The sequence below is a fragment of the Nerophis lumbriciformis genome, linkage group LG17 (genome assembly GCF_033978685.3).
Source record: "Nerophis lumbriciformis linkage group LG17, RoL_Nlum_v2.1, whole genome shotgun sequence".
NCBI classification, from domain to species: Eukaryota; Metazoa; Chordata; class Actinopteri; order Syngnathiformes; family Syngnathidae; genus Nerophis; species Nerophis lumbriciformis.
This window is the reverse complement of record NC_084564.2, coordinates 5,808,929-5,824,101: the sequence shown is the minus strand read 5'-3', so window position 1 is coordinate 5,824,101 and position 15,173 is coordinate 5,808,929. Positions and strand designations below refer to the sequence as shown.

Here is a 15,173-nt window from a genome sequence, read left to right as displayed (position 1 = left end):
TATATATATATATATGTATATGTGTGTGTGTGTGTGTGTATGTGTGTGTTCTGGCAATGTATACTTAATGGGGACATCGCTCTGTTTACACAGTCATATATATATATATATATATATATATATATATATATACATACATACATATATTTGTTTGTATGTTTAAAATTTGGCGGTCCGACCAGCTCCTTTATTTCAGGGCTCTCTAGTGTTCCAGTTTTGCACACATTTCCATGAATGTAGGAATTAATTCAACTGTTTTTTTTTTTATTACAAATGCATTGTTTTTTAAAGTTGCAAGTAATAAACGCTTATTTAGTGAAATGAAGAGGAATGTAAAACTAATTTCAAGATGCATCAATAATCGATTTTTAATCGAATTGTAGCTCCTGAATCGTAATTGTAATCGAATCGCGAGCTGCCCAAAGATTCCCACCTCTAGTATATATGTATGCATATATATACATATATATATATATATATATGTATAGGGCGGCATGGCGTAGTGGGTAGAGCAACCGTGCCAGAAACCTGAGGGTTGCAGGTTCGCTCCCCGCCTCTTACCATGCAAAAATCGCTGCCGTTGTGTCCTTGGGCGGGACACTTCACCCTTTGCCCCCGGTGCCACTCACACCGGTGAATTGAATGATGAATGATAGGTGGTGGTCGGAGGGGCCGTTGGCGCAAATTGCAGCCACGCTTCCGTCAGTCTACCCCAGGGCAGCTGTGGCTATGAAAGTAGCTTACCACCACCAGGTGTGAATGATTGATGGGTTCTACATGTAAAGCGACTTTGGGTACTTAGAAAAGCGCTATATAAATCCCAGTTATTATTATTATTATTATTATTATATATATATATATATATATATAAATATATATATATATATATTAGAGATGCGCGAATAGGCAATTTATCTCATCCGCAACCGCGTCAGAAAGTCGTCATCCATCCGCCATCCACCCGATGTAACGTTTGATCAGAACTGCATCCGCCCGCCATCCGCCCGTTGTTATATATCTAATATTAATTAAAAAAAAAAAAAAGGGTGAAAACTACGCGAATTGCACCTTGTGCAGACAAAAATTTTCGATCGGACACGGAGGAATTAGCGATGTAAAAGACCACGTTGGGACAAAAAAACACAAGTCTAATGCCGTTGCTAGCGATACAAGTGGAAAACTTTCAACGTTTTTCGTCGCCCAAACAGATTCTTTGGATGTGATAAATGCCGAAGTTTTATTTACGGAGGCAATAATTGAGCATGGACTTCCAATCGCACTGGCTGATCACATGGGACAGTTAATAATGTAATGCAACCTTTAAAAATCATTACGAGGTGATCGCGATCCCAAAAATAAACTTTTCTTGCATGATAATGTCCAGAAAATTTCGCTTTATATTACTATAGAGTCCTTTTAACGAATGAGTTTGATGGTTTATCACAAACCTTAAATGAAATTCCATGGCCACCGTCCTGCTCTCTATATCAACCAGGGTGAGCCCCACCCCTTTCGTGAGCGCACTGCGCGCGGAGTGACCCCTGTTACGCGCCCCCGGCAACAGGGGTGGCAAGCAGGTAAGCTGCGCGGGCGGAGCGCGCGGAGTGACCCATGTTACGAGCCCCCGGCCACGGGGGTGGCGGGCAGGTAAGCTGCTTACCTGCTGCGCGTGACGCCGGCCGCGGCGAAAGCGGACGAGGCGGGGTGTCGGTGAGGTGGGCGCGGTAGTGACCCTGGACGTGCGTCGGGCCCTTCTCGCGGATCGCCTCAGCTACGGCTCCCGGTGGGGCCCTCTCGGGGGAAGGGGCCTCGGTCCCGGACCCCGGCGAGGCGTCCCTTCTCCGCTCCGTAAAAGTGTCCATCTCTTTTCTTTTTTTTTCTTCTGTTGTGGCATATGCTGCAGGTGCCTGCTCGTTTTTCGTATGTGGGTAACAACATTTAACTATGTATATATATTTCCCAATTGGTTTAACTGCCACCCGCAAAAAAACAAAAACAAAAAAAACAAAAAAAAAAATATCTAATTAATCCGCCCGACCCGACCCGCGAGCGGATAAAATCTTATTTTTTTTAATTTCATCCGCCCGATCCGCGGATAATCCGCGGACTCCGCGGTTGTGTCCGCAAACCGCGCATCTCTAATATATATATATATATATATATATGTATATATATATGTGTGTGTGTGTGTTTGTGTATATATATTTTTATGTATAAATGTATATGTTCTTATATGTATATGTATATGTATATGTGTATATATATATATATATATATATTTTTATTTTTATTTTTATTTTTTTTTTTAAAGTTTAAAAACATAAAGAACTATTATTGATATTATTATAATTATTATTGATACTGTTGCTTTTATACATTGTTTTTTATTTTTTTTAGTATTGTATATAAGTGGGGATGTCAAAAAAATAGATTTTCAAATTAATCGCGATTCTTATTTGTAACAATTTTTTATTTATTTTTAAAAAAAATCAATTTTTAAAACAAAACAAAAAAAAATTTTTTTTTGTTTGTCCTGTTCAGCCAGTCAGGCAAGTCATATTGTTGATGTAGATGATCATATCTGCTGTACAGATTCACTTTACAAAAGAAGTGTTGGAAACTTCTCTTGTTGCCTTATTTCTATCTGACTTTATTAAATGTTTGGGTAGAATTTAATCAAACAAAATCCTTTTTCTTTTAAGTAATATAGAAATGTATCAGAGCTGTACATCTATTTTATGGAGATATGTACCATAAAACTAGCACCCAATGTATATATAAAAAAAAAGAATCCATTCTGAATCGAATCGTTAAAACCCAAGAGTCGAGTTGAACCGTATGATGGCCAAAAATTCACATCCCTAATAAAAAGTATTGTATTAATATGTCTTCTCGTTTTCTTTGTAAATGTCTATCTTACAGTATGTATTGTAAAGTGATTGGTTTCGAGTTGAGGTTGTTAACATTATGTGATTTTTGTAAACAAAAAAAACATTTTGAAAAATGTGTTTTTAGGCTACCACTGCGCATATACGTTGTATGTTAGCAGCCAAGAGAAGTTTTTGCAGCCTTTAACATATTTTGAAAGAGGTTTTATTATAAATTACGTACCAAATCATATAAATCAGAAATTGATTCTGAATAGAATCATCACCCTAAGAATCGGAATTGAATCATGAGGCGCCCTAAGATTCATACCTTAAAACTAAAAGAATAAATACTTTTATCCACACAATACTTTGAGGCACATTATTTCCTGCCTTTAACCGACCACATAAAATGAAGTGGCAGGCCAAATCTGGCCCCCGGGCCTTCAGTTTGACACCTGTGATGTAAAACTATATTTCTCTCCAAAGGGCACATAACGGGTGAGTGTGTAAACATGACTGCTTTGGCCGAAATGTATTACAGAAAAAATGTCAATCAAATATCAATCAATCAATCAATCAATCAATCAATCTTTATTTATATAGCCCTAAATCACAAGTGTCTCAAAGGGCTGCACAAGCCACAACGACATCCTCGGTACAAAGCCCACATACGGGCAAGGAAAAACTCACCCCAGTGGGACGTCGATGTGAATGACTATGAGAAACCTTGGAGAGGACCGCATATGTGGGTAACCCCCCCCCCCTCTAGGGGAGACCGAAAGCAATGGATGTCGAGTGGGTCTGACATAATATTGTGAGAGTCCAGTCCATAGTGGATCCAACATAATAGTAAGAGTCCAGTCCATAGTGGGGCCAGCAGGACACCATCCCGAGCGGAGACGGGTCAGCAGCGCAGAGATGTTCCCAGCCGATGCACAGGCGAGCGGTCCACCCCGGGTCCCGACTCTGGACAGCCAGCACTTCATCCATGGCCACCGGACCTGTGCCCCCCCCCCCCCTCAAGGAAAAGGGGAGCAGAGGAGAAAAGAAAAGAAACGGCAGATCAACTGGTCTAACAGGGGGGCTATTTAAAGGCTAGAGTATACAAATGAGTTTTAAGATGGGACTTAAATGCTTCTACTGAGGTAGCATCTCTAATTGTTACCGGGAGGGCATTCCATAGTACTGGAGCCCCAATAGAAAACGCTCTATAGCCCGCAGACTTTTTTTGGGCTCTGGGAATCACTAATAAGCCGGAGTTCTTTGAACGCAGATTTCTTGCCGGGACATATGGTACAATGCAATCGACAAGATAGGACGGAGCTAGACCGTGTAGTATTTTATACGTAAGTAGTAAAACCTTAAAGTCACATCTTAAGTGCACAGGAAGCCAGTGCAGGTGAGCCAGTATAGGCGTAATATGATCAAACTTTCTTGTTCTTGTCAAAAGTCTAGCAGCCGCATTTTGTACCAACTGTAATTTTTTAATGCTAGACATAGGGAGACCCGAAAATAATACGTTACAGTAGTCGAGACGAGACGTAACGAACGCATGAATAATGATCTCAGCGTCGCTAGTGGATAGAATAGAACGAATTTTAGCGATATTACGGAGATGAAAGAAGGCCGTTTTAGTAACACTCTTAATGTGTGATTCAAACGAGAGAGTTGGGTCGAAGATAATACCCAGATTCTTTACTGATTCGCCTTGTGTAATTGTTTGGTTGTCAAATGTTAAGGTGGTATTATTAAATAAATGTCGGTGTTTAGCAGGACCGATAATCAGCATTTCCGTTTTCTTGGCGTTGAGTTAAATAATTGTGTTGTGTAGTTGTTGTCAGGATTATAATGACTGTTTGAGTCATTAACTGTGTCATTATTGCCACCGTGCTAATTGTGCACAGGCCAGCATGTTCGGCAGGTCACATATCAAATTTGACAGCTTTCACTGAATGGTGAAATTTGAACGAGAGAGAAAATCCCTTCAGCCAGATGTAGAGACACATCCTGTGCCTGCTGCTTTGCCGTCCATTCTGCTACAGAGGTGGAAAGAAATAACGCACAGCAGGCCAGTAATATGCAAGCAGACACATAGGAGGCAGAGGAGATGGAAGGGTAGATGATGAAGAACACCATGAGACTACCAGCAGGAGAAAGAGAAACATGCTAGGATGAAGGAAACCCTGCTGCTTTCTGGAAAGCATAACTACTTTCCTTCAGAATCAGGGTCCCCAGCAGGCACAAGACATTCAAACAACGTTGAGAACTTATTGAATTACGTCCTGACGTTGAACAATTCAAACTTAACGTTGAAACAACATGCTTTTTGACAACATTTAATCAATGTCGGGTTCTGACATTGATTTGACCAATGAAATTTGGTCATTTCACAACCAATATTCTACAACACAAATACAACGTTGAAACAACATGCTTTTTGACAACGTTTATTCAATGTCAGGTTGTGACGTTGATTTAACCATTGAAAAGTGGTTATTTCCCAACCAGTATTCTTCAACACAAATACAACGTTGAAACAACATGCTTTTTGACAACGTTTATTCAATGTCAGGTTGTGACGTTGATTTGACCATGTGGTCATTTCCCAACTATTATTCTACAACACAAATACAACATTGGAACGACATGCTTTTTGACAACGTTTAATCAATGTTGGGTTCTGACATTGATTTGACCAATGAAATTTGGTCATTTCACAACCAATATTCTACAACACAAATACAACGTTGAAACAACATGCTTTTTGACAATGTTTAATCAATGTTGGGTTCTGACATTGATTTGACCATTGATATTTGGTAATTTCCCAACCAATATTCTACAACACAAATAAAACGTTGAAACAACATGCTTTTTGACAACGTTTAATCAATGTTGGGCTCTGACATTGATTTGACCATTGAAATTTGGTCATTTCTCAACCAATATTCTACAACACAAATAAACCGTTGAAACGACATGCTTTTTGACAACATCTATTCAATGTTGGGTTCTGACATTGATTTGACCATTGAAATTTGGTCATTGCCTAACCAATATTCTACAACACAAATAAAACGTGGGCTTCACGGTGGCAGAGGGGTTAGTGCATCTGCCTCACAATACGAAGGTCCTGAGTAGTCTTGGGTTCAATCCCGGGCTCGGGATCTTTCTGTGTGGAGTTTGCATGTTCTCCCCGTGACTGCGTGGGTTCCCTCCGGGTACTCCGGCTTCCTCCCACCTCCAAAGACATGCACCTGGGGATAAGTTGATTGGCAACACTAAATTGGCCCTAGTGTGTGGATGTGAGTGTGAATGTTGTCTGTCTATCTGTGTTGGCCCTGCGATGAGGTGGCGACTTGTCCAGGGTGTACACCGCCTTCCGCCCGATTGTAGCTGAGATAGGCTCCAGCGCCCCCCGCGACCCCAAAGGGAATAAGCGGTAGAAAATGGATGGATGGAAATAAAACGTTGAAACAACATGCTTTTTGACAACGTTTAATCAATGTTGGGTTCTGACATTGATTTGACCATTGAAATTTGGTCATTTCCCAACCAATATTCTACAACATAAATAAAACGTTGAAACAACATGCTTTTTGACAACATCTATTCAATGTTGGGTTCTGACATTGATTTGACCATTGAAATTTGGTCATTTCCCAACCAATATTCTCCAACACAAATAAAACGTTGAAACAACATGCTTTTTGACAACATCTATTCAATGTTGGGTTCTGACATTGATTTGACCATTGAAAAATGGTCATTTCCCAACCAATATTCTACAACACAAATACAACATTGGAACGACATGCTTTTTGACAAAGTTTATTCAATGTTGGGCTCTGACATTGATTTGACCATTGAAAAATGGTCATTTCCCAACCAATATTCTACAACACAAATAAAACGTTGAAACAACATGCTTTTTGACAACATCTATTCAATGTTGGGTTCTGACATTGATTTGACCATTGAAATATGGTCATTTCTCAACCAATATTCTACAACACAAATAAAACGTTGAAACAACATGCTTTTTGACAACGTTTAATCAATGTTGGGTTCTGACATTGATTTGACCATTGAAAAATGGTCATTTCCCAACCAATGTTCTACAACACAAATAAAACGTTGAAACAACATGCTTTTTGACAACGTTTAATCAATGTTGGGTTCTGACATTGATTTGACCATTGAAAAATGGTCATTTCCCAACCAATATTCTACAACACAAATACAACATTGGAACGACATGCTTTTTGACAAAGTTTATTCAATGTTGGGCTCTGACATTGATTTGACCATTGAAATATGGTCATTTCCCAACCAATATTCTACAACACAAATAAAACGTTGAAACAACATGCTTTTTGACAACATCTATTCAATGTTGGGTTCTGACATTGATTTGACCATTGAAATTTGGTCATTTCCCAACCAATATTCTACAACACAAATAAAACGTTGAAACAACATGCTTTTTGACAACGTTTAATCAATGTTGGGTTCTGACATTGATTTGACCATTGAAATTTGGTCATTTCCCAACCAATATTCTACAACACAAATAAACCGTTGAAACGACATGCTTTTTGACAACATCTATTCAATGTTGGGTTCTGACATTGATTTGACCATTGAAATTTGGTCATTTCCCAACCAATATTCTACAACACAAATAAAACGTTGAAACAACATGCTTTTTTGACAACATCTATTCAATGTTGGGTTCTGACATTGATTTGACCATTTAAAAATGGTCATTTCCCAACCAATATTCTACAACACAAATAAAACGTTGAAACAACATGCTTTTAATCAATGTTGGGTTCTGACATTGATTTGACCGTTGAAATGTGGTCATTTCCTAACCAATATTCGACAACGCTAATACAACATTGAAACAACATGCTTTTTGACGACGTTTCGTCAATGTCAAGTTGCGACGTTGATTTGACCATTGAAATTTGGTCATTACCCCCAACCAACAATGTGCATCCAACATCAGACATCAACATTGTCTCAATGAACAAATGCAACTATTTTGCAACGTTGTTTCAAAGTCAGTTTTAAAGGACGTGTATGTCTAATCAACGTTGTATCAATTACTTGTGCCTGCTGGGTCAGTCCAGCATGAGGGATTGATTAGATCTGATCCAAATTGATGGCCAGATCGCCCTCCCTTGCAGCTGCTGCACTAGACATGAGCAATCTCATTAAGGAAGTAAACAGGGAAGAAAATTAGACATTGTTTCAGAGTTCTTGCAAATATGCCATTATAGACCTGGCTTTGTGCACTGGGAACAGAAAAGGGTTTTCTTAAATCGGTTCATTATGTCGTTTTATTGAAAGTATTTTCAGTGGGGGTGGTGGTCGTGGTTAGGGCCTCGCATGGCAGCTCCCGCCATCAGTGTGTCAAATGTGTGTGCGTGAATGTGGAAATAGTGTGAAAGCGCTTTGAGTACCTTGAAGGTAGAAAAGCGCTATACAAGTATAACCCATTTACCATTTCTTCAATTCAGACAAGTTTTAGGTAAAACATTTGTAGTATTTTTAAAATAATAACTACAAACTAATCATTTACCACAGAGGTTGGGTATGAAACTTTTTGACCTCTGGGACCAACTTTTCCACTGCAGAGGGGACCGGGGGTCAACGTAAATCAGTAATCTTACTCTTGATTTTAATCATATTTAATTATTATATCAAAGCAACTTGCAGTTTAACAGGATCAACCTTGTTAAATGATATGAAAGCATGTATTTGTTATGTTTTACAGGAGGAGTTGAGACGGCACAGACACAAAGGGGCAGTAAAATATAGACAATATATATAATAATCAAACAATAATAATTAGAGATGCCGATAAATGCGTTAAAATGTAATATCGGAAATTATCGGTATGGTTTTTTTTTTGTTTTGTTTTTTATTAAATCAACATAAAAAACACAAGATACACTTACAATTAGTGCACCAAAAAACCTCCCTCCCCCATTTACACTCATTCACACTCATTCGCACAAAAGGGTTGTTTCTTTCTGTCTTTAATATTCTGGTTCCTACATTATATATCAATATATATCAATACAGTCTGCAAGGGATACAGTCCGTAAGCACACATGATTGTGCGTGCTGCTGGTCCACTAATAGTACTAACCTTTAACAGTTAATTTTACTAATTTACATTAATTACTAGTTTCTATGTAACTGTTTTTATATTGTTTTACTTTCTTTTTTATTCAAGAAAATGTTTTTAATTTATTTATCTTATTTTATTTTATAAATTTTTTTTTAAAGTACCTTATCTTCACCATACCTGGTTGTCCAAATTAGGCATAATAATGTGTTAATTCCACGACTGTATATATCGGTTGATATCGGTATCGGTAATTAAAGAGTTGGACAATATCAGATATCGGCAAAAAGCCATTATTGGACATCCCTAATAATAGTATAAACTAAGGAAATGGAGTGTGACAAGAATCCAAGAGTGTGTATGGTGTGAGACTATGTGTAGTATTTAATGAGTACGTTACCGGGAATGTTGGGCGAGAGGCGGAACATAACTTTGATGTCTTCGTCCTCCAGGTTGGGATCATCGACGACGACATATTCGAGGAGGACGAGCACTTCTTTGTACGTCTACTCAACCTGCGTGTCGGCGACGCAGAGGGGATGTTTGAGAGCGACGAGGCGGGCGCCATCCCCAAAGCTCGCCTGATGGAGCCCCTGGTCGCCACGGTGACCATCCTGGACGACGACCACGCCGGCATCTTCACCTTCAGCGAGCGCATGGTGCGGGTGAGCGAGAGCGTGGGCACCATGGAGGTGACGGTGGTGCGCAACTCGGGCGCCCGCGGCACGGTCATCCTGCCCTACCACACCGAGTCGGGCACGGCGAAGGCCGGCGAGGACTTTGAGGACGCGCAGGGGGAGCTGGAGTTCACTAACGACCAGACCACGTGAGTCATCTCTCAGTAGCACCAATTAAGCCACTGTCTTCCTTTTTCCACGTTTGCTTCTTTACTTTCTGTTCTTTTTTTATTTATCTAATTTTTCTTTCTTCTTCCTTATTCTCCCTGCCATTAGCCGCCGGTGTCTTCCCGTCCGCCACTCTTTAGTTCCCTGCTGTCTCCTTCCGTTGTCAGGTCATATTTTCTCTGCGCCTCGTGAGCTGGTTGCCGTGGTGATATTTCACTCAGGCCTTCTCCGGAGACACTAACAAGTTTCATCACCCTCATCACTTCGTCTTCCTCTCCAGATGCTCCGCCATCATGCCAAACACTCGCCAACGCAATTCTCACACGTCGTTCCACTCGTCTTTTAGGGATTTACTGGGGGTGGGGAGAGTGCAAACTCGCTAAACGTTGGCACACGCATTAACGTTCAGATGTCAGATCTGTTGACGGGAGTGTGTGTTTGTGTGTGTGTGTGTGTGTGTGTGTGTGTGTGTGTGTGTGTGTGTGTGTGTGTGTGTGTGTGTGTGTGTGTGTTCTGGCAATGCTTACTTAATGGGGACACCGCTCTGTTTACACAGTCACCTTTAGGGGACCTCTGATGATATGGGGACAAAAAAACAGGTCCCCTAAAGGGAAACCTTTTTAAATGATAGTCAGATCCATTCTGAAGATGCCTAAGTGATGAGTAATGAGTTTGTATTTTATTTCTGTGAGACATTACAAGGTTGTCCATGGTCCTAAAGGACAGACCTGGACAGAGACACTACAATGTATTCCATGGTCCTAAAGGACAGACCTGGACAGAGACATTACAAGGTTGTACATGGTCCTAAAGGACAGTCATGGACAGAGACATTACAAGGGTGTCCATGGTCCTAAAGGACAGACCTGGACAGAGACACTACAAGGTCTTCCATGGTCCTAAAGGATAGACCTGGACAGAGACATAACAAGGTCTTCCATGGTCCTCAAATACAGACCTGGATAGAGACATTACAAGGTCTTCCATGGTCCTCAAATACAGACCTGGACAGAGACATTACAAGGTCTTCCATGGTCCTCAAATACAGACTTGGATAGAGACATTACAAGGTCTTCCATGATCCTCAAATACAGACCTGGACAGAGACATTACAATGTATTCCATGGTCCTAATGGACAGACATGGACAGAGACATTACAAGGGTGTCCATGGTCCTAAAGGACAGACCTGGACAGAGACACTACAAGGTCTTCCATGGTCCTAAAGGATAGACCTTGACAGAGACATTACAAGGTCTTCCATGGTCCTCAAATACGGACCTGGACAGAGACATTACAAGGTCTTCCATGGTCGTCAAATACAGACTTGGATAGAGACATTACAAGGTCTGTGTGTGTTCTGGCAATGTATACTTAATGGGGACATCGCTCTGTTTACACAGTCACCTTTAGGGGACCTCTGATGGTATGGGGACAAAAAAACAGGTCCCCTAAAGGGAAACCTTTTTAAATGATAGTCAGATCCATTCTGAAGATGCCTAAGTGATGAGTAATGAGTTTGTATTTTATTTCTGTGAGACATTACAAGGTTGTCCATGGTCCTAAAGGACAGACCTGGACAGAGACACTACAATGTATTCCATGGTCCTCAAAGACAGACCTGGACAGAGATATTACAATGTATTCCATGGTCCTAAAGGACAGACCTGGACAGAGACATTACAAGGTTGTCCATGGTCCTAAAGGACAGACCTGGACAGAGACACTACAAGGTCTTCCATGGTCCTAAAGGATAGACCTTGACAGAGACATTACAAGGTCTTCCATGGTCCTCAAATACAGACTTGGATAGAGACATTACAAGGTTTTCCATGGTCCTCAAATACAGACTTGGACAGAGACATTACAAGGTCTGTGTGTGTTCTGGTAATGCTTACTTAATGGGGACACCGCTCTGTTTACACAGTCACCTTTAGGGGACCTCTGATAGTATGGGGACAAAAAAACAGGTCCCCTAAAGGGAAACCTTTTTAAATGATAGTCAGATCCATTCTGAAGATGCCTAAGTGATGAGTAATGAGTTTGTATTTTATTTCTGTGAGACATTACAAGGTTGTCCATGGTCCTAAAGGACAGACCTGGACAGAGACACTACAATGTATTCCATGGTCCTAAAGGACAGACCTGGACAGAGACATTACAAGGTTGTACATGGTCCTAAAGGACAGTCATGGACAGAGACATTACAAGGTTGTACATGGTCCTAAAGGACAGACCTGGACAGAGACACTACAAGGTCTTCCATGGTCCTAAAGGATAGACCTTGACAGAGACATTACAATGTCTTCCATGGTCTTCAAATACAGACCTGGACAGAGACATTACAATGTCTTCCATGGTCCTCAAATACAGACTTGGACAGAGACATTACAAGGTCTGTGTGTGTTCTGGCAATGTATACTTAATGGGGACATCGCTCTGTTTACACAGTCACCTTTAGGGGACCTCTGATGGTATGGGGACAAAAAAACAGGTCCCCTAAAGGGAAACCTTTTTAAATGATAGTCAGATCCATTCTGAAGATGCCTAAGTGATGAGTAATGAGTTTGTATTTTATTTCTGTGAGACATTACAAGGTTGTCCATGGTCCTAAAGGACAGACCTGGACAGAGACACTACAATGTATTCCATGGTCCTAAAGGACAGACCTGGACAGAGACATTACAAGGTTGTACATGGTCCTAAAGGACAGTCATGGACAGAGACATTACAAGGGTGTCCATGGTCCTAAAGGACAGACCTGGGCAGAGACACTACAAGGTCTTCCATGGTCCTAAAGGATAGACCTTGACAGAGACATTAAAATGTCTTCCATGGTCCTCAAATACAGACCTGGACAGAGACATTACAAGGTCTTCCATGGTCGTCAAATACAGACTTGGACAGAGACATTACAAGGTCTTCCATGATCCTCAAATACAGACCTGGACAGAGACATTACAATGTATTCCATGGTCCTAAAGGACAGACCAGGACAGAGACATTACAAGGGTCTCCATGGTCCTAAAGGACAGACCTGGACAGAGACACTACAAGGTCTGCCATGGTCCTAAAGGATAGACCTTGACAGAGACATTACAATGTCTTCCATGGTCCTCAAATACAGACCTGGACAGAGACATTACAAGGTCTTCCATGGTCCTCAAATACAGACTTGGACAGAGACATTACAAGGTCTTCCATGGTCCTCAAATACAGACTTGGACAGAGACATTACAAGGTCTGTGTGGGTTCTGGCAATGCATACTTAATGGGGACATCGCTCTGTTTACACAGTCACCTTTAGGGGACCTCTCACGGTATGGGGACAAAAAAACAGGTCCCCTAAAGGGAAACCTTTTTAAATGATAGTCAGATCCATTCTGAAGATGCCTAAGTGATGAGTAATGAGTTTGTATTTTATTTCTGTGAGACATTACAAGGTTGTCCATGGTCCTAAAGGACAGACCTGGACAAAGACACTACAAGGTATTCCATGGTCCTCAAAGACAGACCTGTACAGAGACATTACAATGTATTCCATGGTCCTAAAGGACAGACCTGGACAGAGACATTACAAGGGTGTCCATGGTCCTAAAGGACAGACCTGGACAGAGACATTACAAGGTCTTCAATGGTCCTAAAGGATAGACCTTGACAGAGACATTACAATGTCTTCCATGGTCCTCAAATACAGACCTGGACAGAGACATTACAAGGTCTTCTATGGTCCTCAAATACAGACTTGGATAGAGACATTACAAGGTCTTCCATGGTCCTCAAATACAGACTTGAACAGAGACATTACAAGGTCTGTGTGGGTTCTGGCAATGCTTACTTAATGGGGACACGGCTCTGTTTACACAGTCACCTTTAGGGGACCTCTGACGGTACGGGGACAAAAAAACAGGTCCCCTAAAGGGAAACCTTTTTAAATGATAGTCAGATCCATTCTGAAGATGCCTAAGTGATGAGTAATGAGTTTGTATTTTATTTCTGTGAGACATTACAAAGTTGTCCATGGTCCTAAAGGACAGACCTGGACAGAGACACTACAAGGTATTCCATGGTCCTAAAGGACAGACCTGGACACAGACATTACAAGGTTGTACATGGTCCTAAAGGACAGTCATGGACAGAGACATTACAAGGGTGTCCATGGTCCTAAAGGACAGACCTGGACAGAGACTCTACAAGGTCTTCCATGGTCCTAAAGGATAGACCTTGACAGAGACATTACAAGGTCTTACATGGTCCTCAAATACAGACTTGGATAGAGACATTACAATGTCTTCCATGGTCCTCAAATACAGACTTGGACAGAGACATTACAAGGTCTGTGTGTGTTCTGGCAATGCTTACTTAATGGGGACATCGCTCTGTTTACACAGTCACCTTTAGGGGACCTCTGATGGTATGGGGACAAAAAAACAGGTCCCCTAAAGGGAAACCTTTTTAAATGATAGTCAGATCCATTCTGAAGATGCCTAAGTGATGAGTAATGAGTTTGTATTTTATTTCTGTGAGACATTACAAGGTTGTCCATGGTCCTAAAGGACAGACCTGGACAGAGACACTACAAGGTCTTCCATGGTTCTCAAAGACAGACCTGGACAGAGACATTACAATGTATTCCATGGTCCTAAAGGACAGACCTGGACAGAGACATTACAAGGGTGTTCATGGTCCTAAAGGACAGACCTGGACAGAGACACTACAAGGTCTTCCATGGTCCTAAAGGATAGACCTTGACAGAGACATTACAATGTCTTCCATGGTCCTCAAATACAGACCTGGACAGAGACATTACAAGGTCTTCCATGGTCGTCAAATACAGACCTGGACAGAGACATTACAATGTATTCCATGGTCCTAAAGGACAGACCTGGACAGAGACATTACAAGGGTGTCCATGGTCCTAAAGGACAGACCTGGACAGAGACACTACAAGGTCGTCCATGGTCCTAAAGGATAGACCTTGACAGAGACATTACAATGTCTTCCATGGTCCTCAAATACAGACCTGGACAGAGACATTACAAGGTCTTCCATGGTCCTCAAATACAGACTTGGATAGAGACATTACAAGGTATTCCATGGTCCTCAAAGACAGACTTGGACAGAGACATTACAAGGTCTGTGTGGGTTCTGGCAATGCTTACTTAATGGGGACATCGCTCTGTTTACACAGTCACCTTTAGGGGACCTCTGATGGTATGGGGACAAAAAAACAGGTCCCCTAAAGGGAAACCTTTTTAAGTGATAGTCAGATCCATTCTGAAGATGCTTAAGTGATGAGTAATGAGTTTGTATTTTA

The 15,173-nt window shown here is 41.1% G+C and overlaps 1 protein-coding gene across 8 annotated transcripts in view; it reads left to right on the top strand.

The window, feature by feature from the left end:
* The window catches only part of slc8a2b (solute carrier family 8 member 2b), a 344,572-nt gene that overhangs the window by 285,047 nt on the left and 44,352 nt on the right, over positions 1-15,173 (top strand). For all 8 annotated transcript variants that reach the window (XM_061972302.1, XM_061972297.1, XM_061972298.1 and 5 more), the window contains one exon: positions 9,465-9,838. In XM_061972302.1, coding sequence (XP_061828286.1) covers positions 9,465-9,838 — 374 coding nt within the window. The remainder of the gene's footprint in view (positions 1-9,464; positions 9,839-15,173) is intronic.